Source organism: Chiloscyllium plagiosum, unplaced genomic scaffold, assembly GCF_037043375.1.
Source record: "Chiloscyllium plagiosum isolate Xiang-an unplaced genomic scaffold, Cpla_swu_hap1 HiC_scaffold_9, whole genome shotgun sequence".
In the NCBI taxonomy this organism is placed as follows: domain Eukaryota; kingdom Metazoa; phylum Chordata; class Chondrichthyes; order Orectolobiformes; family Hemiscylliidae; genus Chiloscyllium; species Chiloscyllium plagiosum.
In genome coordinates, this window is record NW_028270147.1 from 41,881,878 (window position 1) to 41,908,926 (window position 27,049).

The 27,049-nt window shown below is 39.2% G+C and overlaps 2 protein-coding genes across 3 annotated transcripts in view; one reads left to right on the plus strand and one right to left on the minus strand.

The window, feature by feature from the left end:
* Nucleotides 1-1,905: 1,905 nt before the first annotated feature.
* On the plus strand, nucleotides 1,906-23,317 carry nasp (nuclear autoantigenic sperm protein (histone-binding)). Of its 2 annotated transcripts, XM_043699123.2 has the most exons (14): nucleotides 1,906-2,285; nucleotides 8,511-8,621; nucleotides 8,890-8,970; nucleotides 9,540-9,649; nucleotides 10,862-11,533; nucleotides 12,541-12,599; nucleotides 12,683-12,759; nucleotides 12,908-12,981; nucleotides 13,140-13,328; nucleotides 19,484-19,677; nucleotides 20,306-20,371; nucleotides 20,486-20,569; nucleotides 21,086-21,223; nucleotides 23,130-23,317. In XM_043699123.2, the coding sequence occupies exons 1-14, from the start codon at nucleotides 2,230-2,232 to the stop codon at nucleotides 23,178-23,180; spliced, it is 1,962 nt and encodes a 653-aa protein (XP_043555058.2). In that variant the 5' UTR covers nucleotides 1,906-2,229; the 3' UTR covers nucleotides 23,181-23,317. The 2 variants fall into 2 exon arrangements, with proteins under 2 accessions (XP_043555058.2, XP_087846700.1); XM_087990574.1 differs by lacking the exon at nucleotides 10,862-11,533 and having other exon boundaries at nucleotides 1,922-2,285.
* A 108-nt stretch (nucleotides 23,318-23,425) lies between these two features.
* The window catches only part of LOC122554308 (uncharacterized), a 37,835-nt gene continuing 34,211 nt past the window's right edge, over nucleotides 23,426-27,049 (minus strand). Inside the window, exon 13 of the mRNA XM_043699122.2 lies at nucleotides 23,426-25,386. Coding sequence (XP_043555057.2) covers nucleotides 25,369-25,386 — 18 coding nt within the window. The 3' untranslated portion in view covers nucleotides 23,426-25,368. The remainder of the gene's footprint in view (nucleotides 25,387-27,049) is intronic.

Genomic DNA, 27,049 nt, shown 5'->3' on the forward strand with positions numbered 1-27,049 from the left:
TTTTTTGATCTGTTTGCAGCTCAGACCACAGCTCAATATATATTTATAGCTTCTCATGTGAAAGAGATTAATGAATAACATGTTCAGGCAAGGTATCTGTAGCTTCAGATCCTGAAGTAATAATAGGTGCAGGTAAAACCATCTAGATTTCATTTTAATTGCATTTATTGTCCCCTAATGAATTTGTCTTCCTCATTTAGATTTTTCATGTTTTGTAACTCCAAAGCAGATTCTATTCTGCCCGCTTCATTTGCTGAAAAATAAGTTGCAGCAGCAAGCAAAACAAAATTACTGCAAAAGTGCGAAGAATGGCGCAGCACTAAAAACTCATGCATGTAGAAAAGCAAAGGTAGATATTGTTAAATGAAAATAAATCCATAAATTTGTAAATCAAGTTTTTTAATAGTAATGTTAATTCAAGCAACAAATGTAATAAAATTAGGATCAAGTCTTGTACTCATTTCGTACGGGTGATTGTAACAGAGTTGGAACCTTGCAATAACATAGAAGCCCAACTGAAAAGCATTACCATAATTACTGTTACAATAATAAGGTTTGTACTTAATTACAATGCAATCTCTGGAGTGGTCCCAAATTACTTATGAAAAATGAAATATACTCTTCAAGTCCTAATTTATAACATTTTAACCCTATCAAGCTTCTACATTAGAAGATACTTCAAAATTGGTCCACAATGCATTATAAAAAGTGTGATGCATCATAAATGAGTTCCGTTTAAAACCCAAAAGACACTGTCTTCATGAGTGACATTTAGCTGTTATGAAGTTCCCCGACACAATCGTATTTTGATACGGCATTCTATAAATTAACTGGATTTGGGCTGACAAGTGAAAATGTTGCAGCGTTAATTTAAAAAGTAGTACTTTTCAACTACAAAGTTTAAAGAAAAAACTTTTACATGAAGTCGATGAACAAGAATACTCTGCTGCAGAGTACTGCACTTCATTGTTCGAATAGTGGCATGTGGAGAAATGTTAAGAAATACCAAGATTATACACTTGAGAAAGTTAACAACATTTGGACAAAATAAACGAAATTGCGCTATCTGATGTAGTATAAACTGATAACAGACCCTGTAAGTTAAACAAAATATAAAGTGGGTCACCTTTGCAAAGTGTAACATAGAATTTATCAGAATATCCATGTACAGCCTTATTTTTAACGGAATAATTCTATTGACTTAACAGGATAATAAACTAGCTGATCTATTTTATATATGAACCCACTTCCATAAGTTTAATTTGGGATCTGAATGTTTGCATTGTGAATTCTACTGATCCTGACATCGTTGTTGCCCAGGAGCACAGTTTAACCCTTACACTTTGCTAAGTGATTTGGATACGCGATTTGGAGATGTCGGTGTTGGACTGGTGTGTACAAAGTTAAAAATCACACAACACCAGGTTATAGTCCAACAGGTTTAATTGGAAGCACACTAGTTTTCGGAGCGACGCTCCTTCATCAGGTGATAGCGGAGGGCTCAATCGTAACAGAATTTATAGCAAAAAGTTACAGTGTGATGTAACTGAAATTATACATTGAAAAATTGATTGTCTGTTAAGCCTTTCATCTGTTAGAATACAGTGGTAGTTTCACTTCTTTCTTAAACATGAAACAGGTGAAACTATCATTGTATTCTAACAGATGAAAGGCTTAACAGACAATCAATTTTTCAATGTATAATTTCAGTTACATCACACTGTAACTTTTTGCTATAAATTCTGTTACGATTGAGCCCTCCGCTATCACCTGATGAAGGAGCGTCGCTCCGAAAACTAGTGTGCTTCCAATTAAACCTGTTGGACTATAACCTGGTGTTGTGTGATTTTTAACTTTGATTTGGATACAGTTAAGAGAATTGAACACAGTTCAGCTATTTAACAGATTAATTGCACTTTTACTTTCAGATTACACCCATGCATTTTTCTTAAAAAAACAAATAACGGCACATCCGTTCAGATTCATTTTCCCGCCAAGGTTAAGGGTGAATAGGAAGTGATGTACAGTGGGGTAAATAAAAGGCGGGAATAGGAGCGGGTTTCTTTCCGCTGCCATTTTTTAAACAGGGAGGATTAGGAAACCCGGGAAATATTCCGCGGGAATTACTGCTTAAGTAATTGTCCGTATCGCTCAGACTCTCTGCAGGATCGAATCCTCTGCACATAGACAGGCAGGAAGCAAAGCCCGAGAGCCGAAGGAGAATTTGAAATGGCGGATCAGGAACCGAGTGCCTCCACGTCCAGTGTTGCAGGCAGCGCCGAGGGGTGAGTGTTGCAGCGGCTGAGAAGGCAATGGAGCCCGGGCCAAGGCTTTCCCCGGGGCTCTGGCTGCTCCGCGCCTGCGCCCACTGTCACCGCGTTCCATTTCTGCTGTCGCTACAATGGGGAAGGAACGTGAGCCCGGAGCGCGAGCGGAGGAGGCAGAGCTGCAGGCGCACAGCAGTCCCAATGCACAATTCCCCCCCCCCTGGTGACATCGTACCTTCCGATGGCGCTCTTTAAGCCTGCTTCATGTGTCTGTGCACTGCAAGCAAGAACGAGTAAAAGCGCTATCCCGTTCGCTTTCCTTTTGCTGATAACTCTCCCCTGCTTTAGCGTGGTAACCCGAGTGTTTCAGAACAGCCTGTTTTTTAGTGGAACGAGCATTCGAAGTACTTTGTTGAACGAGTGCTTAAATGGTTAATACTTAGTGTCTGTGTTAGCATTCTTTTGTAAGAAACTTTGTAGGGGCATCTCCAGCAAATTTTGCTGCTTCACTAAATGAATAATAGGTTCGCGAAGTTGATTCCACCTATCAGAATTCACGCTTCTGGGCACACACTCTGCCGTTGTAATGTTCAATTATATACAGTATCTGTAATTACCTCCTGGATAAATTATTTGGAAGTGCACATCTTGTGTAACGAGACTATACGTAAATTCGAATTTGCTTTTCCTTTTAAAAAAAATGAAAGTCTGTGGGTGAATGATACTGACAATGCTGCATTTAGTGACTGTTTGCCCTGAGAAAGTATTGATGAATGACCTTGAAATGTTTGGACTGTCATGATGCCCCACCGCCACCACAATAAGTTTGAGTCGAGAATTTTCTGAGTGATTACAGTTCCTAGAATGATTTGTGTTAACATCTGTACATGGAGCGATTTGGAAATACTCTAGTGTTTTAGTCATAGGACATGGTGTACTCTGAAGCAATTTAAGTCTTTGCATTTGTGGGTTGCTTCCACATATATACCTTGGAATACTGTGGACTATATAGAAACTAGGAGCAGGAGTGGGCCATTTGGCCCTTCGAGCCTGCTCTGCTATTCAATATGGCTAATTCTCTTTCAATACCGTTCCTTCTTTTCCCCCATACTAATTAATGTCTTCTAAACCTAAAAATGTATTTTTTTAATATTCTTAAGCCACTTAAGCTCTGGTAGAGAATTCCACCCTGTGACATTTGTATGAAATTTTATTTTTGTTCCAGGTGCTGTTTCATTTTGTGACTTGGAGAGGTCAATCTTAGGACTGTTGCTGCCAGATGCTATAATAGATAGGAATCAATGAGGGAAAACCTGAATAACCAGCTGTTGTCAATGCACCAGCTCATGGTACTGTTGGTCAGAGTGACTATTCAGTCTGTATGGAGTTGCAGTTTGTTGTCACATTGAGAAAGCTGTTGATCATGTGTGGCTCTCATTAGGTTAAATGGGATAAATTTACACATGTAGCCAGTAGCAGAATGTACTTAACTATAATTTAAACAAGAGGTATATTCCTCACCATGCCATTACTGTCAAGTCAGGGGGGGGAACCCAATCTACATCAGATGTTTAGGAAGAACACTTGTCATGAACAGGAAAATAAGATACCAAACCTGTAAAACTACAGTCCAAGACTACATTTAACAACAGGGAAGGTATGATGGAAGGTATGCTGATCACTTCTATCAAAATGCTATCAATATGACTTTCTGTTGGAGGGATGGACTTTGCCCAACCAACTACAAAGGTAAATAGCTCTGGTTGTTGAAGACCAACTGTAGCCCCTGATTATCACTTGTTAACTCCCTCAATAAGATCAAAAGTGCTTGTACAATGTTGAGTTCCATTTGCGATCATCGAAGATACTGAAACTGCTAGTCTTTGCATGCAGCAAGATCAGGATGGCACTTGGGCATGGGCTGTTAGGCAGCAATAAAATTTGTTCCATCCAAATGTCACGCTAATGACATTGCCATTACTGAATTCTTCACTGTTGATAATCTGTGGGTTACCATTGACCAGAAATTGAACTAAACTGGCTCTCCTAAATCCTGCTAATGGGGTTTTTTGTAAATTATATACCGAGTTGCTATCAACAACATGTCTTGGACAAATAGGCAGAAACTAGCCACCAACATACATGAATATCAATTAACCACAAAAAGACATGACCCACTCTCACTAGTATCCTTACATACAGATGAGGAAGGACACCACTTAGACTGGGGCAACACATCCATCCTAGGACAAGCCAAACAGCGATACGTAAGAGAATTCCTAGAAGCATGGCATTCCAACCAGAACTCTTATCAACAAACATTGACTTGGATCCCATTTACCACCCCCTGAGAAAAAGAACAGGAAATCGTCACCATAGGAAATTACATCGCCAACCCAAACACATCAATAGAAAGCGGGCCATGCCACCAGTGCTTCATGCGGAGACTCACTGATGATGTAACCTAGTATGTTGACGAAATTACTGAAAACTAACCTTCCAGCTCAGTGAGCAAACCTACATCCAGACATATCTTGGATGTTATATTTCATTGCTGATGAAGTCATGGCTTTATCCAAAACTCAGTCTGTTAAATTCAGTCAAGATAAGCCAGTACATAATACCTTGACTTTTCTCTGCATTCTATTACTCCTTCCAAAATGAATCCCCTCACACGTTTCTGTAAGAAACTCCATTTGCCAGCTCTGCAGCTTATCTATGTCCCTCTGTGACCTACAACATCCTTCATCACCATCCACAACTCTACCAACCTTTGTGTCATCTGTAAATTCACTATCCCATTCTTCTATACCTTCATCCAAGTCATTTATAAAAATGGCAAATAACAGTGAACCCAAAACAATCCTTGCAATACACCACCAGTAACTGAACTCCCAAGATGAACATTTCCCATCAACCACCACTGAGTTTTCTCAGCTAGACAATTTCTGATCCAAACCACTAAATCACCTCAATGCAATACCTCTGTATTTTGTGCAATAGCCTACCATGGGAACCTTATCAAATGCCTTACTGAAATCCATATACACCACATCAACTGCTTTACCCTCATCCACCTGTTTGGTCACCTCAAAAAAAAACTAAGGTTAGTGAGGCACAACCTACCCTTCACAACAGTGTTGACTGTCCCTAATCAAGTTATTTCTTTATAGATTATAAATCTTATCTCTTATAATCCTTTCCAACACTTTACCCACAACTGAAGTAAGGCCCATAGGACTATGATTACCAGGGTTGTCCCTACTCCCCTTCTTGAACAAGGAAACATTTGCTATCTTCCTGCCTTCTGGCATTATTCCTGTAGATAATGACAACATAAAGATCAAAGCCAAAAGCTTGGCAATCTCCTCCCTGGCTCCCCAGAGAATTCTAGGATAAATCCCATCTGGCCCAGGGGACTTAGCTGTTTTCACACTTTCCAGAATTGCTGACACCACCTCCTTGTGCACCTTAACCCATCTAGTCTAGTTGCCTGTATCTCAGTATTGTCTTATTCTAGTGTGAATACTGATGAAAAGTATTCATTTAGCACTTCCCCTATCTCCTCTGACTCCATGTTCAACTTCGCACTACTATCCTTGATTGGCCCTGATCTTACTCTAGTCATTCTTTTATTCCTGATATACCTATAGAAAGCCTTAGGGTTTTCCTTGATCTTATCTGCCAATGACTTCTCATGTCCCCTCCTGGCTCCTCTTCGTTCTCTCTTTAGATCTTTCCTGGCTAACCTGTAACACTTGAGCGCCCTAACTAAGCCATCACATCTCATCCTGACATAAGCTGCCATCTTCCTCTTGACAAGATCCAGTATACCTGGACTGAGGCACTGGAGGTGGCTAAACTAGTTTGTGACAATGTGGCACTCATTTATACTTTAAGGACTCTACTCAATAGCAGGGCTTTCGACCCAAACCCTGGCGATGAGCGTGCATTGTTGTATGAATTTCTCATGTCCTGATTGATGTTGACTCGGTTTAGTATTTTTCCATTGAATGTTTTTAGCTAACCATTATTTGTTTCTGAGAGTTGGCATTTCATTTGACCTCCGGATCCTGATCAAGATCATAACATAGGAACAAGCACATCTTTCAACCAGGTTTACTGCGTCTGTTGCTCCCAGTATGGTCTCCTCTATCTGGGAGACCAAAAGCAGACTCTGAGACAGGTCAACGGAGCACTTATGCTCCGTGCGCACCAATCAACGTGACCTTCTAGTTGTCATCCATTTCAACTCTCCTGGCAATATGTCGGTCCTCTGCCTCCTCCATTGTCAAAGTGAAGCCAAATGTAAACTGAATGTACAACTCCTTTTTTATATTTTGCCTTAGGAGCTTACAGCCTAGCAGCCTCCATTTGGAGTTTAGTAGCTCCAAACTCTCCATCCCTAGCCTCTCCCATGTCCAGCCTTCCCCCTCTTCCCTGCCTTCCTGATTTTGACCTAATCTGTCTGTCTACCTATTCACCTCCCTGCTCCACCCCTCCCCACTAACCAATCACAATCGCCCTCTACCTGCATCCAGCTATCACCATCTCACTCTCCCTTTTGTACTATCCTCAAACTCTTCCTGATGTTCCTTTTTATTTTTATCTTCATTTTCTAAGTGTCCTTTATAATCGATTCTATAATTTTCCCTGCTGCTAACATCAAATTAACAGGTTTACAATTCTACATTTGCTCTCTTGCTCTCTCCCCTTTCTTAAATAGTTGAATTACGTTAGTTACTTACCAGTCTGTAGGAACCTTTTCAAGAATCTGTAGCATTTTGAAAGTGTATGCATTGATCCATCTCCTTCAGCAAACTCCCCACTTAACAAACTCTTATCTGATCTCTTGTGTTTTCAACATTTACAGTCTGATGTGAATGGATTAGTGGTAACAGGTGTCCATATGGTGCTATATTCTATGCTACGACTGGCAAAGAAGAGTCGAGTTTCATGCTTAGTGATTGGTTTATGTCATTCGACATAAACCATTAGTGATACTGGATTTTTCAGTGCCTGTATTTATTATAATTTAAAGCTGAAGGTTCAATGTGCTGGTGTTTATGGTACTAGATAAGTGATCCAGATGTAATTCGTTCACATTGCAATAGTTGTAGCCAGTGAGGTTTTTTCTATTTAACTTATTTTTCTAATCAACCTATTCAGAGATGTTATGAAACACTTCTGAAGCAGGTGGGACTTGAACCTGGGCCTCCCGGTCCAGGGGTAGGGATCCTACTGCACGAGGGCCCTAAAGCCTACTGCAGTTGGTATTCTCAGGCAATCTTCCATCCAAAGACTAACCAGTCTGCTTAGCTTCTGAGATCAAAGAGATTGGGCATTTTCAGAATGGTATGGCCATAGTTTAGTACCTTTTTGTTTTCTTATTATTTATTGGCCCAACCTGGTCTTTGAACTCTAGCCTGTCATTGGTTGATCCATTTGAAGTAGCATAGTAGGGCTGGATCACCCACAGCCCTAAGAATTTGACAGAAGTGTATTCCTTACTTTTGGAGCAAATTTATCAAGTATTGTAGATAGGTAACATTCAGCAATTGAGGTTTATTGGAAATGTAGGTCTCTGTCCTTTTTAAGATGAAAGATGACATCAGAGCACTACATAAATATCTTAGCTAAAATCAAGTAAAATCATGCTTGCTACTCCAAACTGGACAAGGTGTTAATAAGTTGAAAATGGAATAAGTGCATCAAACAATTGGGAAATGCCCCTTTTTAAGTGCTTTTTATCAACTAATTTGAACAGGATTTCTGAAGCAAGCCAAAGTCTTTTGTTTTTAGACCTTACATACTACATTTCCCCATTGAAATGTAACATGAGCTCAGATGGTTTAATCAGAACTGAAACCTTGGTTTTTTTTTAAAAGCAAATTCACCTGGCAACACTGTCATTTTCAGACATGAAGCTTTCATACATGGAAATTGCTCCAAATGGCTTTTTCCTGGTTTTTAATAGATTCTTGAATGGATTGGCGTAATTCCATTTGGCCTAATTGATTTTTGAACAGTTAGCTGCATGGTAATGAAGGCAGTCACACTTTATGTGGAATCTTGTGGCAACCATAATTTAAACTTGATTGACATGTTTTCCTGTTATTTTGAATTTTATTGCCAATCAGTAAGTTTCGTTTTAAATTGGGGAGATTTTGTTGGGGATGTAACTTTTTTTTATATATGAATAAGTCTATCTCCTATTCACTCATGAAACGCTTACTTTAACAGTGCTGATGTCAGTGCTGAAGCCACAAAGTTACTTGGAACTGGCAAACGACACATGGTGATGGAAGATTTTGTAGCAGCAGTCAATACCTTTCAAGATGCGTGCAGGCTATTGTAAGTATGTTTATGGACTGTTGGATGATGTAAAGTTTGCAGAGGATACCAGTTCCTCTGGAAATAGTAGAGTTCAGAAGTCAGCATCATGGGGAAAACAGTTCATTCGTAGATATTTCAATTTTTAAAAGCTAAACTATGTGGATAGCTTAATATAACACGTTCAATTTCTTTGTTCTGTTATTTCTTTTTATTTCTATCATTATAATTGGTACAACCATGACAGTATGGCCATACAAAATCTTGATCTATTCCCTTTGATTTAAAGGAGTGAAAGGCATGGAGAAATGGCAGATGAATGCGGAGAAGCCTATTTCTGCTACGGAAAAGCCCTTCTGGAGTTAGCAAGGTTAGTTTATAAACTAGATGAACAAGAATAGACTAAGTAGCTATTTCTTTAGTCACTTGTAGGACATGGGTGTTATTGGCTGACTGGCATCTTTATTGCCAGTCCCTAGCTGCCCTTAAACTGAGTGGCTTGCTAGGTTATTTGAGAATTAACCACATTGCTGTAGGTCTGGAGTCACATACAAGTAAGAGTGGCATTAGTGAAGGAATACTTAAAACAGAAGAATGTCCTCTGTTAAAATATTATTGCAGCTGTTGTAACATGTAATTTCCTGATTTCTTAAGTCTTTAGCCCCCTAGTATTTATTGTTTTAAAAATATTGTGCTAAGCAGTTAGATTCTTGTGGGTTTTAAGCATTTTTTAAAAGGAAACATTTGATTAACAGGCAAGTTTAAGACCAGCCATGTCTGTTCTGCACTCTATTTCTGTTTGTCAGTTAGAACCTTCTTTAAAACTTAAATTTGCAAAGCATTAGTTGTCCTCTTTAAACTACCCAATTACCACACTGTAACTTTGGATTGCGAGTGTTTGATAGAGGAGGATGATCATCGTACTTTCTTGTATCTCAGAATGGAGCGTGGTGTTCTTGGCAATGCTCTTCAAGGAGTTCCTGAAGATGATGATGAAGAAACAACAGCAGATGAGGACTCCAAAGTAGAAAATGCAGAGAACGTAGATGGTGAATATCTTCTACTTAAAAGATTTGTTTTGTATTAATACTTCGTCTGGTCTAAATTGCAGAACTTATGTAGACCTATATCTAGCTTGCTTTCTTCCTCCATTTTTGAAGGAACATGTATTTCACGGGGGGGCGGTGTTGGATGCGATTGGGGGCTTGGCAGGGTGGTGTTGTGAGGAGGGAGAAGGTGGTGCAGTTTTGGGGCACGGGCTCCTGAACAGGGAACTGACCTTTTAAAAACTGAGCCCCAGAGGAAAGGCATTTAATTGATTAACTGAATAATCGATTATCCAAACGAAATAGTGCCTGCCCATCTTGTTTGGATAAGTCGAGGTTTCTCTGTACTTGGGTGATTGTAATTTGGATAATCGTGGCATATTATTTATTTGTAAAGAGGCCGACTGGAAATTGAAGTTTGTCACGTAGTGACAAATTTACCATTTTAATGTGATGATAGCTGCCATTATAGAAAGAATAAAAGCTGGCTTGCGTTTCCATCAATATAGAATATTTGTGTTGGCCAAAGGCCAAAGTGACAAAGGGACAGTGCTCTGAAAGTTTTGTGATTGTCTGTAACCTGGTGTTGTGACTTCTGACGTTGTCCACCCTAGGCCAACACTGGCATCACAACATCTTTGTGTTGGACCATTGTCAAGTAGAAATGTAGTTCAAATAATTTAGGTGGATATAAATGCCAGCTTTGTACAAAAGTTTGAGGACCTGCCAATATTCTTGGTGAAACTAATATTTGAATTGATCTAATCTCCATAAATTGTTAATTGAAGGCTGATTTTATTCGCCTGTAGAAGTGTTTGCATGTACCATTTTGACCTTCATAGTTGCATTTGGTATCATGACTTCTTGGTGAAATGGGCTTCCTGAGAAATGAACAAATATTGCATCAGTATAGTTTGGGATGAAAATCATTCAGTTGTTAAAAGCATATTTGACCTGAGTTGGTGAGCAGGTGTTTGGATCTTTGTAGCCAGAATGTGCCAAATAACCTAAGAAACCAAGAGCAAAATGGAGGCAGGAAATGAGTTAATGATTTACCAGTGGCTACCTTAATCTCTACTGTTGACGAAACCTAAGATTTACCTGATGTTATTTATCCACTTTTTCTGATCTTTTTTAATTGTGACTAAATCCAGATTTCTTAGCCACCATTGGGAACTTCAATTTCATGCATTCTTTTCTCCTTGATGTGTATAGAAAAAGAGAGGGAGGAATTGAGGGAGCAGGTGTATGCAGCACTAGCTGAAGAAAAGGATAAGCCTGCAGACGATGAAGCACCAGCTGCAAATGTTTCTGCTGATCAGGATGTAGCTCACAAAGAAACAGAGAGCCATACTGAGACTCCTGATGAAGAGAAAGCAAGCACTGCAGGAGTGCTCTGTACTACCAAGAATGAAGCACTGCTTGAAATAGAATCGTCCATTGTCCAGGATGATGTCCTAAATGAACAAGTGGCTAAAACAGCAGGTTGTTCTCCAGGGAATTGTGATCATGCCCAGGAAGGGAAAGTAAAGGACCAAGAGAGCATTCCAGAAGATGTAAAGGACCATCTCCAAGTTAAGAACCGTTCTAGTGAGGAAGTGGCTGCAAACGATTCCCCTATGATGGATAATGCTGGGGTGAAGATGACTGCTGGTGAGACTGTGAAAGTAGTTGAAGTAAAACTGGAACACCACATAGCCCTTCCTCCACAGGATTCTTTAGTGGATAGAGATGTGAAAGCAAATGCTGAAGAGACATCGGCTCAAGAACAGCTGAGCGTTGATGAGAGTGAAGAAAATGAGACAAAATCAGTTGAAAGTAAACTCTCAAATCAGAAGACAGAGGATGGGACAGCTGGTTCTGAAGAACCAATGGAAGAGGGTGCAGGTATTAATTCAAGGACAAGTGTTCAGATTTACAAAGTTGGTTTAAATGGTTTTAATGACTTATCAATTGAACAAAATTACAAATTGTCTATGCTGACACTCCTAACACTTTTTTTATGGCTTTCTGTATAATTGGTTTTGATAACCACTTGGTAAATCTGTCCACTCACTTCTGTAAGAGCACAGAAAAGGAGAAAATGGTGGTTTCTCTAAACTTGCACTAATCACTGGGGATAAAGCTATCTTACAAGTTTTAATCTTTGTCACTGAGTTTTAAAAATCTTAATGCGCGGTTGTTTTTAAAATGCAGGGCATTAATTCTTTGCGTAATGCAGTGCTGAGAAATGCACTGTTACTGTAATTACCTTTCATTACTGTAGGTTTAAATTTTGTATTAATAGCTTTAAGGTGAATGGCCAAACTCTGAAATAGAGTAAGACTCCCAACTCCTGGAATTTTGTTCATTATTCTGCTCCTAGCTATTAGGCCCAAATTTGTTATGTTAACACCTTATCTACTACTGACTTCTAGTGCAATTGTATTGTGCAACCCTTCAATGAGGGTAGAGTAGACTAACTGGATAGCTTTGGTTCTGGGATTGTTAAAAGCTGTCTGCATTGGTTTTCTAGTCTACTACTGTGGTGGTTACTTGTCTAGCTGCTAGCCTGGATGGCTTTCAAACCTCTGCAGGATATAGCGGATACTTTCCCATTTTAAATCTCCAATTGTTTCAACAATTAAATTCTGTTGACTAGTAGCCTTTGGAAAATTTTGGCTTTGGATCTAGAATGAGTTTATTCCCAGTAAGCGTGGCTGTAGTGTAAGTTGCCAATAATTCAGCAATGAACATGCTCATTTACAGGGCACTAAATCTGTGCTTCATAAAGCTAGTGGGCATTGCTGAAATGAAACACTGGAGCAGCATATAAGATTGATGTAATCTTTTACAGAATGTTCATATTACACAACTATAAATTACCATTTGTTTGTTTGCATTTGTCTTCCCAGATGCTTCCGGTGCTGCTGATGCAAGTGGTGATGAAAATGAAGAGACTGGGGAAGAAAAGGTAGATTTATCTATTCTTGAAGCTCCCTTTCAAAGACTAGATTGAGTTTGAATTTGAGTTAAAATACAAACTATTTATTGCAGGATGCTGAAAGTGAGGAGGTTGATAATTTGCAGCTGGCCTGGGAAATGCTTGAATTGGCAAAAGTGATCTTCAAAAGGCAAGTATTCAAATAAGTCACTGTTAACGTGGTTTTATGTATTTACCAAATAGGAACTAGAGTATAATCAATTTTTCCAAAAATGGAAACATTCTATGCATTTGTCGTGTATCACAAGTTCAGCTCCAGTTGTTCACTCTCTCTCTAGACAAGAAAGAAAAGAAATACAACTCTGTGCAGCTCAGGCTTACCTGAAGCTTGGAGAAGTTGGAATAGAATCTGGTAAGATATTAAAACTGGTTTTTTCAATATATACACTTGTGCCTCAAGTTTATTTTTGTCAGTATTTCAATAGAAACTAACAATTGAGCTTATCCATATGGCATTGATGTGTTTAAAGTAAATGGACTGGAGATTAATGCAATCTTGTTCAATTACAGAGAACTACACACAGGCTGTTGAAGATTTCCACGAATGTCTGACCATTCAGGAAAAACACCTCGAGGGACATAACAGACTACTAGCAGAGACCCATTATCAACTGGGGTTGGCTTACAGCTTGAATAATCAATATGATTTCTCTTTGAAACATTTCAAGGAGTCTTTTAATGTCATAGAGAAAAGGTTAGGTAAGGAGATCAAGTTTGTTTAAACTGTAAAGCTGGCTGGATAGCACATGCAATGCCAACACTATGATTGTTTGTCTGACTAAGCTGTACTATGGTGGTGAACATCTTGGATGTTTTTCCAAATAAGACTTGAGCTGATTTGAATTCAATAGCCTGTATTCAACATCGGTTTGGGAAAGAAAACCGATTAATTACAGTTAATGTTTCAGCCTAACGAGCAGAAATTTTTCTTCCATTTTGGGAAGACCAATGAAATGAGTGGGGAGAGACCTGGGTCTGGCTGTTCACATATGCACAAATCTTTAAATGTGGCAGGGCAATTTGATAAGAATGTTAAAATATGTGGAATTCCTAGATTTATAGAGACACTGCTCATTAGTAGAAATGCATTATTATAAAACACTGGTTAGTCCTCAGGTATCCAGTTCCAGGCATGACACTTCAAGATAGATGTCAAGACCATGGAAATGGTCCTAGATTTCGTGGAATGATACTAGTCGTGAAAGACCTAATGTGGGGAGATTAGAACACCAAAACTAGTTGAATGGAGATTTGGGGTCAAAATTGAGGTTTTGATACATGCCAAGGAAAAACTAATAGTTTGATCACTTAACTGGAGACCATAAAATTGGTAACGGAATCAAAGGGAGAGTTGACTTTCATGCTGAGTTATTTGGAATACGTTGCTTGAATGGCTGGTAGAAGTATATACGATAGCAACTTTCAAATGGTAATTGACTAATACTGTAAAAGGAATATGTGCACAGCTAAGGATACAGGAAGTGGGCCTAATAAATAGCTTTCAAAGAACATGCACAGAATTACCCCTATTTGTACTGACAAAACCAGAATTGCTGTACGAATTGTCCGTTCTATTGTGTCTCCTCTCTCTCTACTTTGCCTAAACTTGATCAAGGTTTCTACTCAAGTTTTAGTCTTTGACTTTAGTTAGCCTTCTCGGATTTGAGTTATGAAATAAATTCAAGCTCAACGTTGGAATTTTGCTCAAATCTTTTCTCTTAAATTTGCCTTTGTGGGATTGGAAGCAATATAGAGTCATAGAGATGTACAGTATGGAAGCAGACCCTTCAGTCCAACTTGTCCATGCCAACCACATATCCTAATAATAATAATCTAGTCCCATTTACCAGCACTTGGCCCATATCCCTCTTAAACCCTTCCTATTCGTGTACGCATCCAGATGTTTTTTAAATGTTGTACATGTACCAGACTCCACCATTTCCTCTGGCAGGTTATCCCATACATGCACCACCCTTTGCGTGAAAAGGTTGCCCCTTAGATCCCTTTAAGTTTTTTTTTCCTTCTCATCCTAAACCTAAGCCCTCAAGTTCTGGACTCCCCCACCGCAGGCAAAATACCTTGTCTATTTATCCTATCCTTGCCCCTCATGATTTTATAAACTTCTATTAGGTCACCCCTCAGCTTCTGTTGCAGGGGCTGATCTGAGCGATCTGTTAGGATTCTCAACCAAATGCACTTACTGCAGACATAATCATCACATGGAAACTCTCCCTAATCTCCCACATCCGAAGGGAAGAGCTCATCACTTTACTGAAAGCCATCTTTGCTCTTTAACAGTCAACGGACCCAGAAATTAGCACCACCTTATTGCTCTCATAACCACTGCTCCAGGCTAACTTCGTGCCTATGTTTTATATTTTTAAAATTTAATCGAGACATCTCAATAAAACACATAATCAAAAAAGAACCCACTCTACTCACTGTTGCAGATTTACAGCAAGTTTTAAAATCTTCTCCCATGCTGTGAGCTCTCCTGCACAGGTTCCTCCAAGGTCAACTTGTGAATTTTGCTGTTTGTTAATTTTTCCTAGATACCCTTTGATGTCCAGAGATACTTGAACTCTAACAGCAAAGGCAGTAACTGTGCAGATTCATTGTAACAGACAGCAGTGTAATTTTCTTTCTCTGACCATGTGGTCTCTGCCATTGTCTGTCTTTCTGCTTTTTCAAGGTGCTGTTGTTTTGTTCTCCTTTTTTTCCCTCAAAGTTCCAAAACAATGCAACAGCTTATAAAACAGTAGTTGCTGCCCCTGGAATTCGAGGAAATCACCTCCAACACCTAAAATACCTCAAGGGGCAGTTCATACAGCCATATTTTTTCTTGTCCTCCATCTTGGATTACCCAGAATCCTTTTTACCCATGATTTGAAGATTGGCTTACATGGAAAGGAAGAGTAGGAATAAACTGATACCTATATGTAACTAGGGGAATATCATAAAATCATTAAAGCTGAAGGTCAAGCACAGAATTGTCCAGTGACTTAGAAGATTGTGTGTCTGTGTGATCCAAATTGCCAACTCACTGGGAAAGAACTAGGTGGAGAATGCAGAGGGATATATGTAAGTGTGGCAGGTGGAGCATAATGTGGGGTGAGTGACATTTTTCCCTTTGAGAGAATAGGAAAACCTTTTTTTTGTTTGAAGAGATGATGGTAAATGTCGGTTCTTGTACATTAATCAAGGTTTAATAGGCAATTACAGCTAGCAGATATTTCAGCTCTTGAAATAAAGGATAAGTATGCGGTAGCCTTGTTGCATGCAAACATTTTGGAGCATATCTAGAGTACCGTATGCTGCTTTGGTCTCCTTGCATAAGAAAGGATGGAGGTGGATGTTTACTAGATCGCTTTCCAAGATAAGCGCATTGTCCTGGGGAGTGATAGAATGGGCCTATAATCTATGGAAATATAAAGAATGAGAAAGTGATCTAAATTAAATTATATAAAATGACCAGCCCAAGTCATGGTCCACATAGGTACTAACGACATCAGTAGAAAGGGGGATGGGGATGTAAGGCAGGATTTCAGGGAGCTAGGGTGGAAGCTGAGAGCTAGAACAAAGAGTTGTTATCTCTGGTTTGTTACCCATGCCACGTGATCGCGAGGCAAGGAATAGGGAGAGATATCATCTGAACTTGTGGCTGCAGGGATGATGCAGGGTTTCAGGTACTTTGGATACCTGGGGCTCATTCTGGGGAAGTGGGACCTCGACAAACTGGACAGTCATCACTTGAACCAGAGGGTACTAATATCAGAGGTGGGAAATTTGCTGGTGCTATTCAGGTGAATTTAAACTAGCTCATCGGTGGGATGGGAACCTGAGGTGTAGTTCCAAAGCACAGGAGGATGAGAGTAAGGAGGACTATGACAGGATTTGTCACAGAAATGTGCTGGCAGAAAGCAAACTGGTTTGAAGTGTGCTTTGAAGTATCCAGAATAAGGTAGGTGAGCTTGCAGCATGGATAGGTACCTGGGACTTTGATGTTGTGGCCATTTAGGAGACATGGATAGAGCAATGTCAGGAATGGATGTTGTAGGTTCCAGGGTTTAGATCTTTCATTAAGAATAGGCAAGGCAGTAAGAGAGGGGAAGGTGTGGCCTTGTTAGTCAAGGATAGTATAACAGTGGGCTGAAAGAACTTTTGACAAGGACCCGTCTACTGAGGTAATATGGGCTGAGGTTAGAAACAGGAGAGGAGAGGTCCCACTGAAAGTTTTTTTTGTATAGGCCCCTGCAAAGTTCCAGGGAGCTGGAGGGAAGGATTAGCAAAATAATTCTGGCAGAAGTGAAGGGAACAGGATGGTCATTATGCGGGACTTTAACTTCCCCAACATTGACTGGAAATGCTATAACTCTTGTAAGCCGGATGGACAAAAACAGATCCTATGTGTGCAGCATGGTTTCCTGAGACAGTATGTCGAATGGCTGATGAGGGGAGGCCACACTGGATCTGGTGCTTGGTAATGAACCAGGCCAGGTGTTTGATTTGGTCGTAGGTGAGCACTTTTGGAGAGAGTGATCATAATTCAGTTATGTTTAGTTTGGCAATGGAAAGGGATAGGTACATGCCACAGGGCAAGAGTTATCGATGAGTCAAGGTCAATTATAATGTGATTAGGCAAGACTCAGGAGGCATAAAATGGGGTATCAAAATGCTGGGGATGGGGACAATTGAAATGTGGAGCTGGTTTAAGGAACAGGTATTGCAAGTCCTTGATAGGTATGCCCCTATCAGGCAGGGAGGAAGTGATCAGGTTAGGCAGCAGTGGTTTACTAAATAAATTGTATCTCTTGTTAAGTGGAAGGAGGCTTGTGACAGACTAGATGGTTCAGATGAAGGAATGGGGAGTTACAGATTAGCTCGGAGGGATTTAGAGTTAAGAGCAAAGAAGGGACACGAGCAGTCTTTTGCAAATAGAATAAAGGAGAAACCTAAAGCTTTCTATAGGTATGTGAGGAATAAAAGGATGACTAGGGTAGGAATAGGCAAAGACAGACGTGGGAAGTTGTGTATGGACTCTGTAGAGATCTGAGAGGTGCTAAACTAATATTTCTCTTTGGTTTTCACTCGGGGAAAAGAGAATGTTGTAGAGAAGAATGATATGAGATATTAGACTATAAAGGATTGAGCTTAGTAAGAGGAGGTGTTATCAATTCTAGGAGTGAAAGTAGACAAGTTCCCTGGCTGGATGGGATTTATCAGGGGATTCTCTGGGAAGCTGGGGAGGAGATGGTGGAGCCTTTGGTACTAAACCTTTAGACAATGATGACTCAAAGATCAAAGCCATAGGACTGGAGGATTGCAAATGTGCCCTTGTTTAAGAAGGGCAGGAGAGAGGATTCAGGTAATTATAGACCAGAAAGCCTAACTTGTTGTAGGAAGAGTTTTGGAAAGGATTATAAGAGATAGGAGTTATAATCATCTAACAAGCAACAACTTGACTTCAGATAGTCAACATGGTTTCTTCAAGGGCAGGTCATGTCTCTCAAACCTCATTGAGATTTTTGAGAAGGTGACTGAGCATGTGGATGAGGGTAGGGCAGTTGACATGGGGTATACCGATTTCAGCAAAGTGATAAGGTTCCACATGGTAGGCTATTGGAGAAAATGCAGAGGCATGGGTTTGAGGGTGATTTCGCAGTTTGGATTAGAAACTGGCTTTCTGTAAGAAGGCAGTGAGTGGTGGTTGATGGAAAATATTCAGCCTGGAGTCTGGTTACTAGTGGTGTGCCACAAGGATCTGTTTGTCATTTTTATAAATGACTTTGACACAGGCATAAGTGGATGGGTTAGTAAGTTTACAGGTGACACTAAAGTTGGAGTAGTGGAAGAATGTCGCAGGGGGACTTGGATAAACTGCAGATTTGGGCTGAGAGGTGGCAAATGGAGTTCAGTGCAGATAAATGTGAGGTAATTCACTTTGGGAAGAATAACCGGAAGACAGAATACTGGGTCAATGGAAAGATTCTTGGTAATGTTGATGTGCAGAGGGATCTTGGAGTCCATGTACATAGATTCCTGAAACTTGCCACCCAGGTTGATCGTGCTGTTAAGAAGGCATATGGTGTGTTCGGTTTTATTGGTGGAGGGATTGAGTTCTGGAGCCATAATGTCATGCTGCAACTATACAAAATGCTAGTGCGGCTGCACTTGGAATATTGTGTACAGTTCTGGTCGCCCCCTTACAGGATGGATGTGGAAGCATTGGAAAAAGTGCAGAAGAGATTTACCAGGATGTTGCCTAGCCTGGAGGGAAGGTCTTATGAGGCAAGGCTGAGAGACTTTGGTCTGTTCTTATTGGAAAGAAGGCTGAGGGGATTTGATAGAGACATACAAGATGATCGGAGGATTAAATAGGGTAGACAGTGAAAGCCTTTTTTCCTAGGATGATGTCAGCTTGTACGAGGGGTCATAATACAAATTGAGGGGTGATGGATTTGACAGATGCCAGAGGCAGGTTCTTTACTCAGAGTGGTAAGGGCGTGGAATACCCTGCCTGCCAATGTAGTTAACTCAGCCACATTCGGGGCATTTAACCAATCCTTGGACAAGCACATGGATGGTGATGGGCTTAGATTAGTTCACAGGTCAGCACAACATAGAGGGCCAAAGGGCCTGTTCTGCACTGTATTGTTCTATGTTTGAAAATTCCTTGACATCTGCCGATCCAAACCTGAGTTTTTTTTTGCTGTCTGTCTTCCCTCTCTAATCCAATACCTGCTTTTGTATCAAAGTTAACTCTTAATGGCTGCTTTAAGCTTCTAGCCATTTGGTACGTTTTGAAGGAAAGTTGTTAAATCTGTAGTTAAAACTAATTTATGCTTTATTTGTAGCCATGTTAACAGAGAGAATTGAGAAAGCAGAAGAGAAAGGCAAATCTCCAGCAAAAGACACCGATGCTGTTTCTGAAGATAAGCGGGAGATTGAGGAACTTAAAGAGCTATTGCCAGAAATAAAAGCAAAAATTGAAGATGCAGAAGAATCCAAGGATGATGGGAGTGCAAATAAAGCCCTCCAGGAAACATTGGTTAGTACAAGTTGAATAGGAAATTCATAGAATGGTATGGGAGCATGACAACTGGTTGCTTGATTTAGAATCTATGAAAAGTGTGCCTATTGTTTGGGGTAATAAAGGGGTCAGTATATCACTTGTAGAAATTTGTTTAAAAAGTGGTAGTTGCATCTGAGGATCAAAAACAATAAATGGTGTGGTCTATATGGTGTCTTGACAAGAACCTGTTGGTGTTATACTCTAATAGTTTATCAGTGAAGCTACCACATCTTGACTTATTACTAAATTTCTATTTCCTTTTTATTAAGAAACTTTTTGGAAGCACTGATTTATCTCATCTACTTGCTGTGTTGTCTAATGATAAATGGACTATCCTATATTTACAACCTTTTTTAAATTTCTCCTCTTGTCGCCCCAAACACTCCATTCTCTGTCTCACCCTCCACCCACCCAGCAATTGTTCCTTCCCATCAATTCATTTTCTGTTTAACTGCTTACTCTGCAAGTTCTCTGTAGTAATTGCATTCTTCCCTGTTGATGTTGGCTGTATGTCCTGCTTCTATGCAACCTCTACCATTACCTTCTGGTCATTTTGAGTATATAGGCATTATAATAGTGCAAGTTACTATTTTTCTTTCTGCAGTCTAGACCATCTGCCTTTGCAGGACTTGAAAAACACAGTCTTGCAAGCAGTGCACCAACATTAGCTGTAAGTATTTATGAAACATTTCTCTCATTAGGCAGACAGCTTTTGATTCCAATTTTTGCTTCAATGAGAGGGCCTTGATTTGTAATTTATTTTTCGCTCAACTTTAAATTGTAGGTGCAGACTGGAAAAGTAACGGATGAAGCTTCTACTTCCAGCTCAAACTGTGTATCTAACATCACTCATTTAGTAAGGAAAAAAGTAAGTTTAGTTTGGATTTGTTTCTTCCTATCCAATGAACATGGTGTGCCCATCCAGTTTAGATTACAGCAAAAATAAATGAAATCTGCTTTCATTTTAGATTGCTGTAGTATTTGTCATGGGCTTATATAATTTGTCTTGGTATAAGCTAATTTGAGAGTTCGGGTCTTAATGTCCTTGAGAATAGGATATGCTGTTTGCCTAAAGCTAACAGTGAAGAAGAGGGCCTCTTAAAGTTTCTTCTACTTTTCTGCAGTCACAGGCTCCTACTTTGCCAGAATGAAACAGCATGCACAGTTTGATTTGTTAGTACACTGGTCAAAGCCATTTGTCATATTACATGATTGTTTTGCTGGTGTCAAAGTTTTACAAGTAGGAGAAATTCAAGAAGAAACCAGTTGACGGCTACAGCTTTTCAGTTCTAGTTTTAATATTTTTATGCATATTTAAATTATATTGTTGAAATGTTAATGTACATATTATGCTGAAGTGTAAAAAGTATTTAAACTTTTAAAGTCTTCATTACAGAGGAAACCTGAAGATGGCGAGCGGGATAACAAAGATCCTAAAAAAGCCAAGCAGGAGGAGTCTGCTGTGAATGGTGGATGTGGAGATACCGCTCATGATAGGAATGGAGTTCCTGAGAAAATGGAAGTAAGTTCATTTTGTTATAGTCCCTGTTGAATTTGGTAACTTTGAAAAGAAGTTCAAACTTTCAATGAGTGTCTGAAACAGTCATGTGACAAGATTTCGAGTTTTAAGACTTAATTACTGTGACTGACAAGACTGACAAAATATTATTTTGGTATGCACGTTATTCAAAGCTACGAATGTTTTCTCAGTTAACTTTAAAAATGTCCTGAAGTATTCATTTTTCTCAATGTCCCACTTCCTTTTCTCAGGTGGAAAGTTTCTAAGCTCTATGCCAACTTTCACTTTGAGTAACACTGGAGATTTTTACCCATAACCAGAGCCAGGGGAATCTTCTAGCCTTGTTTAAATGCTTATACTGTCTTCAGAAATCAAGCTCCCAGCTGTATTTTGTGATCAATAAGAGGCTAGGTCTGTAACTCTTGCCCACTTGGACCCTGTCTTCATGGCAACATGATTCATGTGGGCCTTGTATCTAGTTTGAAATATGGTTAACTGTCTTCTAAATCAGTTTTTTTTTCTTTATTTCAATCTTGGAATTAAGTAGATATTTTAAATTCAAGCCTTTTTATAAAACTTCACTTCGCTAACACTTCAGAGTCTTGATAATGTGACCATTGGGATAGTTTTGATCTGCTCTCTTCAGTTTACACAGTGAGCAGATAGCTAGGCCTCTGCTCATGGGTTTACCATTAAGTTGAGCCAAATGTTTTGCTTGCACCACAAATAAGTAATTTGAGTTCCACTGCTGGTATGATGTCAGGTATGAAGGCACAATGACTGTCAATGTGTGTCAAGCAACATGTCTCGCTCATAACTGGCAGTGTTACACATATGGTCAACCAGCCCAAGTTTGCAAACTTAAAAATGTATAAACCATCACGTGATTCTTCCATTGGAACTCAGTTAAAACAATTCAGACTACGAAAGTTCACCAGAAACCAAGATTATCAGCCATGCTCAGTGTGATTTGCTCTAAGCTCTGTACATAAATACTAAGGACCCAGTTTGTATGTACATTGCACCCTTTTTTTGAAAAAGGGCTAAGGGGAACAGCCCAACTCTGCTGCATTTCCATGACACCTTTCTGACCAGTGTACTTACCTGGTCTGAGAATGAAGATAGACTGTTCATGCTGCATCGCCAAGGCAAGCAATCAACACCCTCTTTATGCTGTATACAGTGATGTCTCTGCCTTTTCAAGCTTATATTTTGCATCCCAAGTCTGAGTGCGAGACAAAAATGTTCAACTTCTAATCTCTTTTTAGCAATGTTTAAGATATGTACTACCAGGAATTTATTCATTGTAATCTAAAATGTCATGTGACCATTTATAAGCTGCTTAGTGTATATTTACATAACATGTCAACAATATCAAAATATAGAATATTACCAGTTATAATTAAAGATACAATCTATCTTTTGTTATTGGAGAAGCAAATTTAACTTGTTGCCAAAATGTTGACAAGTTGGATGCTTACTGCTCATTCAAAGAGTACTTATGTGAAGTGCTGGAACTACTCAGCAGGTTTAGCAGCATCTGCAGAAACAAACCTTTCCGGTATCAGTATTTTGCCTGTACCTGTATATAGTGTTTTTTTTTAATAAAATGGGTCTGGTGCATGTGGTGATTATACAATTTAATGAGATCGTTCTAGCCAATAGTTTCGTTTTCAGGTAGATGTGTTTCCACATTTGGTTCTCCCTTCAGTTTGCAGTGAGCAGAAAGTCAATTGTTCAAAGTGGAATTTTTAGATATAAATAAAAGGATCTGTTGCTGCACAATTTAATGTTATTAATAAGCTATGTATATTTTAACTAGTCAGATCACTATTTTAGGCATAAGAAACATTAATGGACATTTTCCAAATATAAGACAAAACTTTTAACTTCATTCTTCTTTTTTTAGTCTGAAGAATCTGTTTCCTCAAAGAAGTCTGAACCTGAAGCTCAGTGCTAGTTAAGATATTCAGATGGCCGGCAGCATTTTTGCCCGCAAACTGGATCTTTTTGTACATAATGTATTTTTGATTGGCTTTTTTGAACTGTTTTTGTAACACTGTGGAAATATTCAATAAAGATAATGTGATTTGCAAATGTGTCTTAAGAACATTTAACAACTTTACATGTGCACTGATGTTTGAGTTAAGGAACCAAATTTTTGTTTAGTTTCAGTACTCAATGCTAGATCTCGTACACCATTCGATTAAGTCACTTGCTTGTTTTAAGATTTTATTTATTCACTGCAAGAGTGGTTTTGACTACTTTTTAAAGCTTTTTGTAAATACATAGCATTATGACCTTACTGTGTAGATTCTGAGACCAGAATTCGTCTAAAGTTAGTATTGTTTAGTTAGGTACATTTTATTAGCCACAAAGGACTGTTTGTTTCTATTTGGCAATTTCAGCTTATTAGAATTAACTCCATATGCAAAGAAGGCCAGCATGAAGTTGCCTGTTTCAACTTGGCAATTGTTTGAAACCATTGTATATTTATTTTGACATAAACCTGTCTGAATTGACTGGATCGATAACACTTGACTGTTCTGTTGCTGTTTCCTCGAGTTAAATAGGATAGGGCATTGAATGGTGTCTACAGGGACTTTAGTAAAGCATTTTAACCAGGTTCCTCGTGGTAGGCTGGTCCAGAAGATAAGTCACGTGGGATTATGGTAAATTGGATACAAAATTAGCCTGGTAATAGAAGACCTAGTAGTTGTGGAGAGGGTTTTAATGACTGGCAATCTGAACACCGGTGTTCTGCAAGGTGGAAGCTCTATTTACATATAAGCTTGGATGGAAATGTAAGTGGTCTGATTAGTAAGTTTGCAGAGGACGTGAAAATTGAAGTAACAGATAGTGAGGAAGATTGTCAAAGGATAAAGATCAATTGGGCAGAGAAATGGCAGTTTCATGCAGATAAGTGAGGTGGTGCATTTGGGAGGTCAAACATTAGGAAAGTGTACAGGATATGGCAGGACCCTTAATATTTGTATATGGAGAAATCTCTGGTTGCTGAAAGTGGCAAAACGTGAAGAAGGTGGTAAAAAGGCATATGCATGCTTGTCTTCATCAGTTGGGGTATGAGGCATAAAAGTCAGCAGTTCTAAAAAACTTTAGATTGGCCACATTTGGAGAAGTGTGCAGTTCTAATTTACCATTATTATAGGAAGGATGTTGAGGCTTTGGAGAAGATGCAAAAGAGGTTTACCAGAATGTTGCCTGGATTGGAGTGCATTAGCTATGAGAAGAGGTTGGATAAACTTGTCGTTTTTGCGAGAGCTTTGGAGGCTGTGGAGTGATATGATAGAAGTATTTAAAAAATTGAGGTGTGGATAGTCAGTTTAAGGTTATGGGGTAGGGGTCCAGTTTAAAGAAAATGGGCAAGAGAATATGTGGTAGAAGCAGATACAACAGCAATGTTTTAAGAGGCATTTAAACAGACATGAACAGGTAGGCAGTAGAGCAGACAGATGGGATTAGTTTAGAATAGCATCGTGGTTGACACTGACATGGTGGACCAGGGTCTGTAACTGTGAATTAGAATTCCTAGTGTGCAAACAGGACTTTTTAGCCCAACAAATCCACATTGACCCTTCAAGTAACCCACCCAGACCCATTCCCTTAGCCTGTGCTGTACTGTTGGATGTTCTTAAATTCATGGCATGAACTTTCAAGCAAACTTCACATCCTACAATGATCAGTACTTCCAGCCTTTCACAGACTCCATTTCTACTTTATCATTGCTAACAACCTGTTCAAAACCCAGATGCCTGGACTTACCCTGCATTGTTTGCTTTGTGTTTAATGCTTTAACACTTCAAACCATCGAATATAAAATCCTTGCACTAAAATCTGCAATCCGAATCTTGCCCAACTGTCTTTTGAATTCTCCCTTCTGTTTTTTTCTTTAGATTTTTTTTTGAAAGTATGTTTCATTTTCAATAATCAAATATGGGACCTCATCGTACATTGTGTATAACTGTAAATGCAACAAATTGGGAAATCCTGCATTTGTAAGTCTTTTCATTGCTGACTTCTTGTGCAGGAAAGGCTATTGATTTTTAGCACAGTTGGTACTCCAGTTCTCCTGTCTTCAGATGTAAATCCAGGACTTTATGGACTAGCCAGGTTGTGAGGAATTGTCATCAGCAGTGTAACGCAAGCTGTTGAATTGAAAAATATGAAACAAGACTGTAATACTTGCAATGCTCAATGGAAACTTAAGATCCTATTAAATGTAAGGACAGTGTAAAACTAGTACACCTTTAATCTGCATTTGAACATTTAAAAATCTGTTCCTGGCATTAATGATTTTCACTTTGGTATAGGCAGATGATCTGATCAAAATTCCAGACTTGATTGGTAATTCTAATTACTTTTTCTTCCACTGTCTATTGTGCTTAACATAAACTACAATAGAACTTGGCTGTTAGATTTCATAATCTGAAGGCAGGATGCCCGTACAGTATTCTGTGGGGAAATAAAATTAAAATGCAAAAGAATTGCTTTTTTGGGATTAAGAATCCCAATGTCCTTGCAAGCTGTTACAAGGCTCTTTCACTCATGTTTGCCAGAGTTGTCATCTCATTTTTAATTTACTCTACTGCTCAACAATGAATTTTGCGTTGAGAGTTTTTGTGCCTTTTGTTTGTTTGAGAGAGATACTTTTTGGAATTATGTTGAGATGGAAATCAATTTTGGAGGCAAGGACCCTGAAGACAGTTTGAAAATAGGATGGTAGCTGGCACTTTGACTTCAGCATTTGGTGTTCATTTTCTGAGAATGTGTTGAAGGAAGTTTTGAAATTGAGCTGTAGTGCAGTTGAATAATCTTAGTGAATTATCTTGCTGGTGGTTCCATCTTCAATGTGGTGTGGCAGGCTAGGAAAGACCGCAAGGAATGGGAATAGGAGTAGGCCATTCAGCCTCTCAAGCATGCTTACCATTTGGTACAATTGTGGCTGATCTGACAACGCTTCAATTCAATTTCTTTCCATATAATACTTGATACCCCTACTAATCAAGAATCCTATCTCTGCCTTATATATACACAAGGTTCTGCCCCCACAGCTGTCTGGCAAGGATTTCCTGACTCTCAACACTCAGAAGAAATTCCTCCTCATCTCAGTCTTAAATTGCATCCCCATCCTTTCATTTTAATTGAGATTATGCCCTTTGGTCTGAGACCACCTGTGAGGGGAAACCACCTCTAAGTATTTACCCTGTTAAGCCTTTGAGAAATTTGTCTCGATGATATCATCTCATGACTGCAGCGACTACAGTCCCTACCTGTCTGTTTTGCTGTTTAGACAATCTTTCCAAACCAAGGATGAACCTTCTCTTGAATGATCTCCAGTGAAATGAAATATTTTCTTCAAATAAGGGACCAAAACTGTTCTTAGTACTCCAGATGTGGTCTCACTTTGTACTGTTGCAGTAAGACTTCAACTGTTATATTCCAACCCTCTTGAAATAAGGCTGTTTTTTTTTTAAAGAGTTCCTCACTACCTGGTGCACCTGTGTGCAGGCTTTGTTTTTCACACAAGCTTTCCCAAATCCCTTGTGTTGCAACTTTCTGCAGACTTTCTCCATTTAAATAATGCCCTGTTCTTTCGTTCTCCCTTCCAAATGAGCTTTTTCACATTTTACCACTTTATACTCCGTTTGCCAATGTTTTTTGCCCAATTATTAATACTTCCTCAACTTTGTATCCTACTCGCAACCTGACTTTCCACCCATTTTTGTCATCTGCAAACTTGGCTACGAAACATTCACTTCCTTCAAGTTAGTAATAATACTGTAAACAGTTGCAATCCCAGCACTGATC

What these genes read in the sequence shown, in the direction of transcription:
- nasp (XM_043699123.2), top strand. Translation starts at nt 2,230, where the DNA reads ATGGCGGATCAGGAACCGAGTGCCTCCACGTCCAGTGTTGCAGGCAGC. An exon ending in GTTGCAGGCAGCGCCGAGGG is followed by an intron (nt 2,286 to 8,510) that starts GTGAGTGTTGCA and finishes TTACTTTAACAG; the next exon opens with TGCTGATGTCAGTGCTGAAG. An exon ending in GCCCTTCTGGAGTTAGCAAG is followed by an intron (nt 8,971 to 9,539) that starts GTTAGTTTATAA and finishes CTTGTATCTCAG; the next exon opens with AATGGAGCGTGGTGTTCTTG.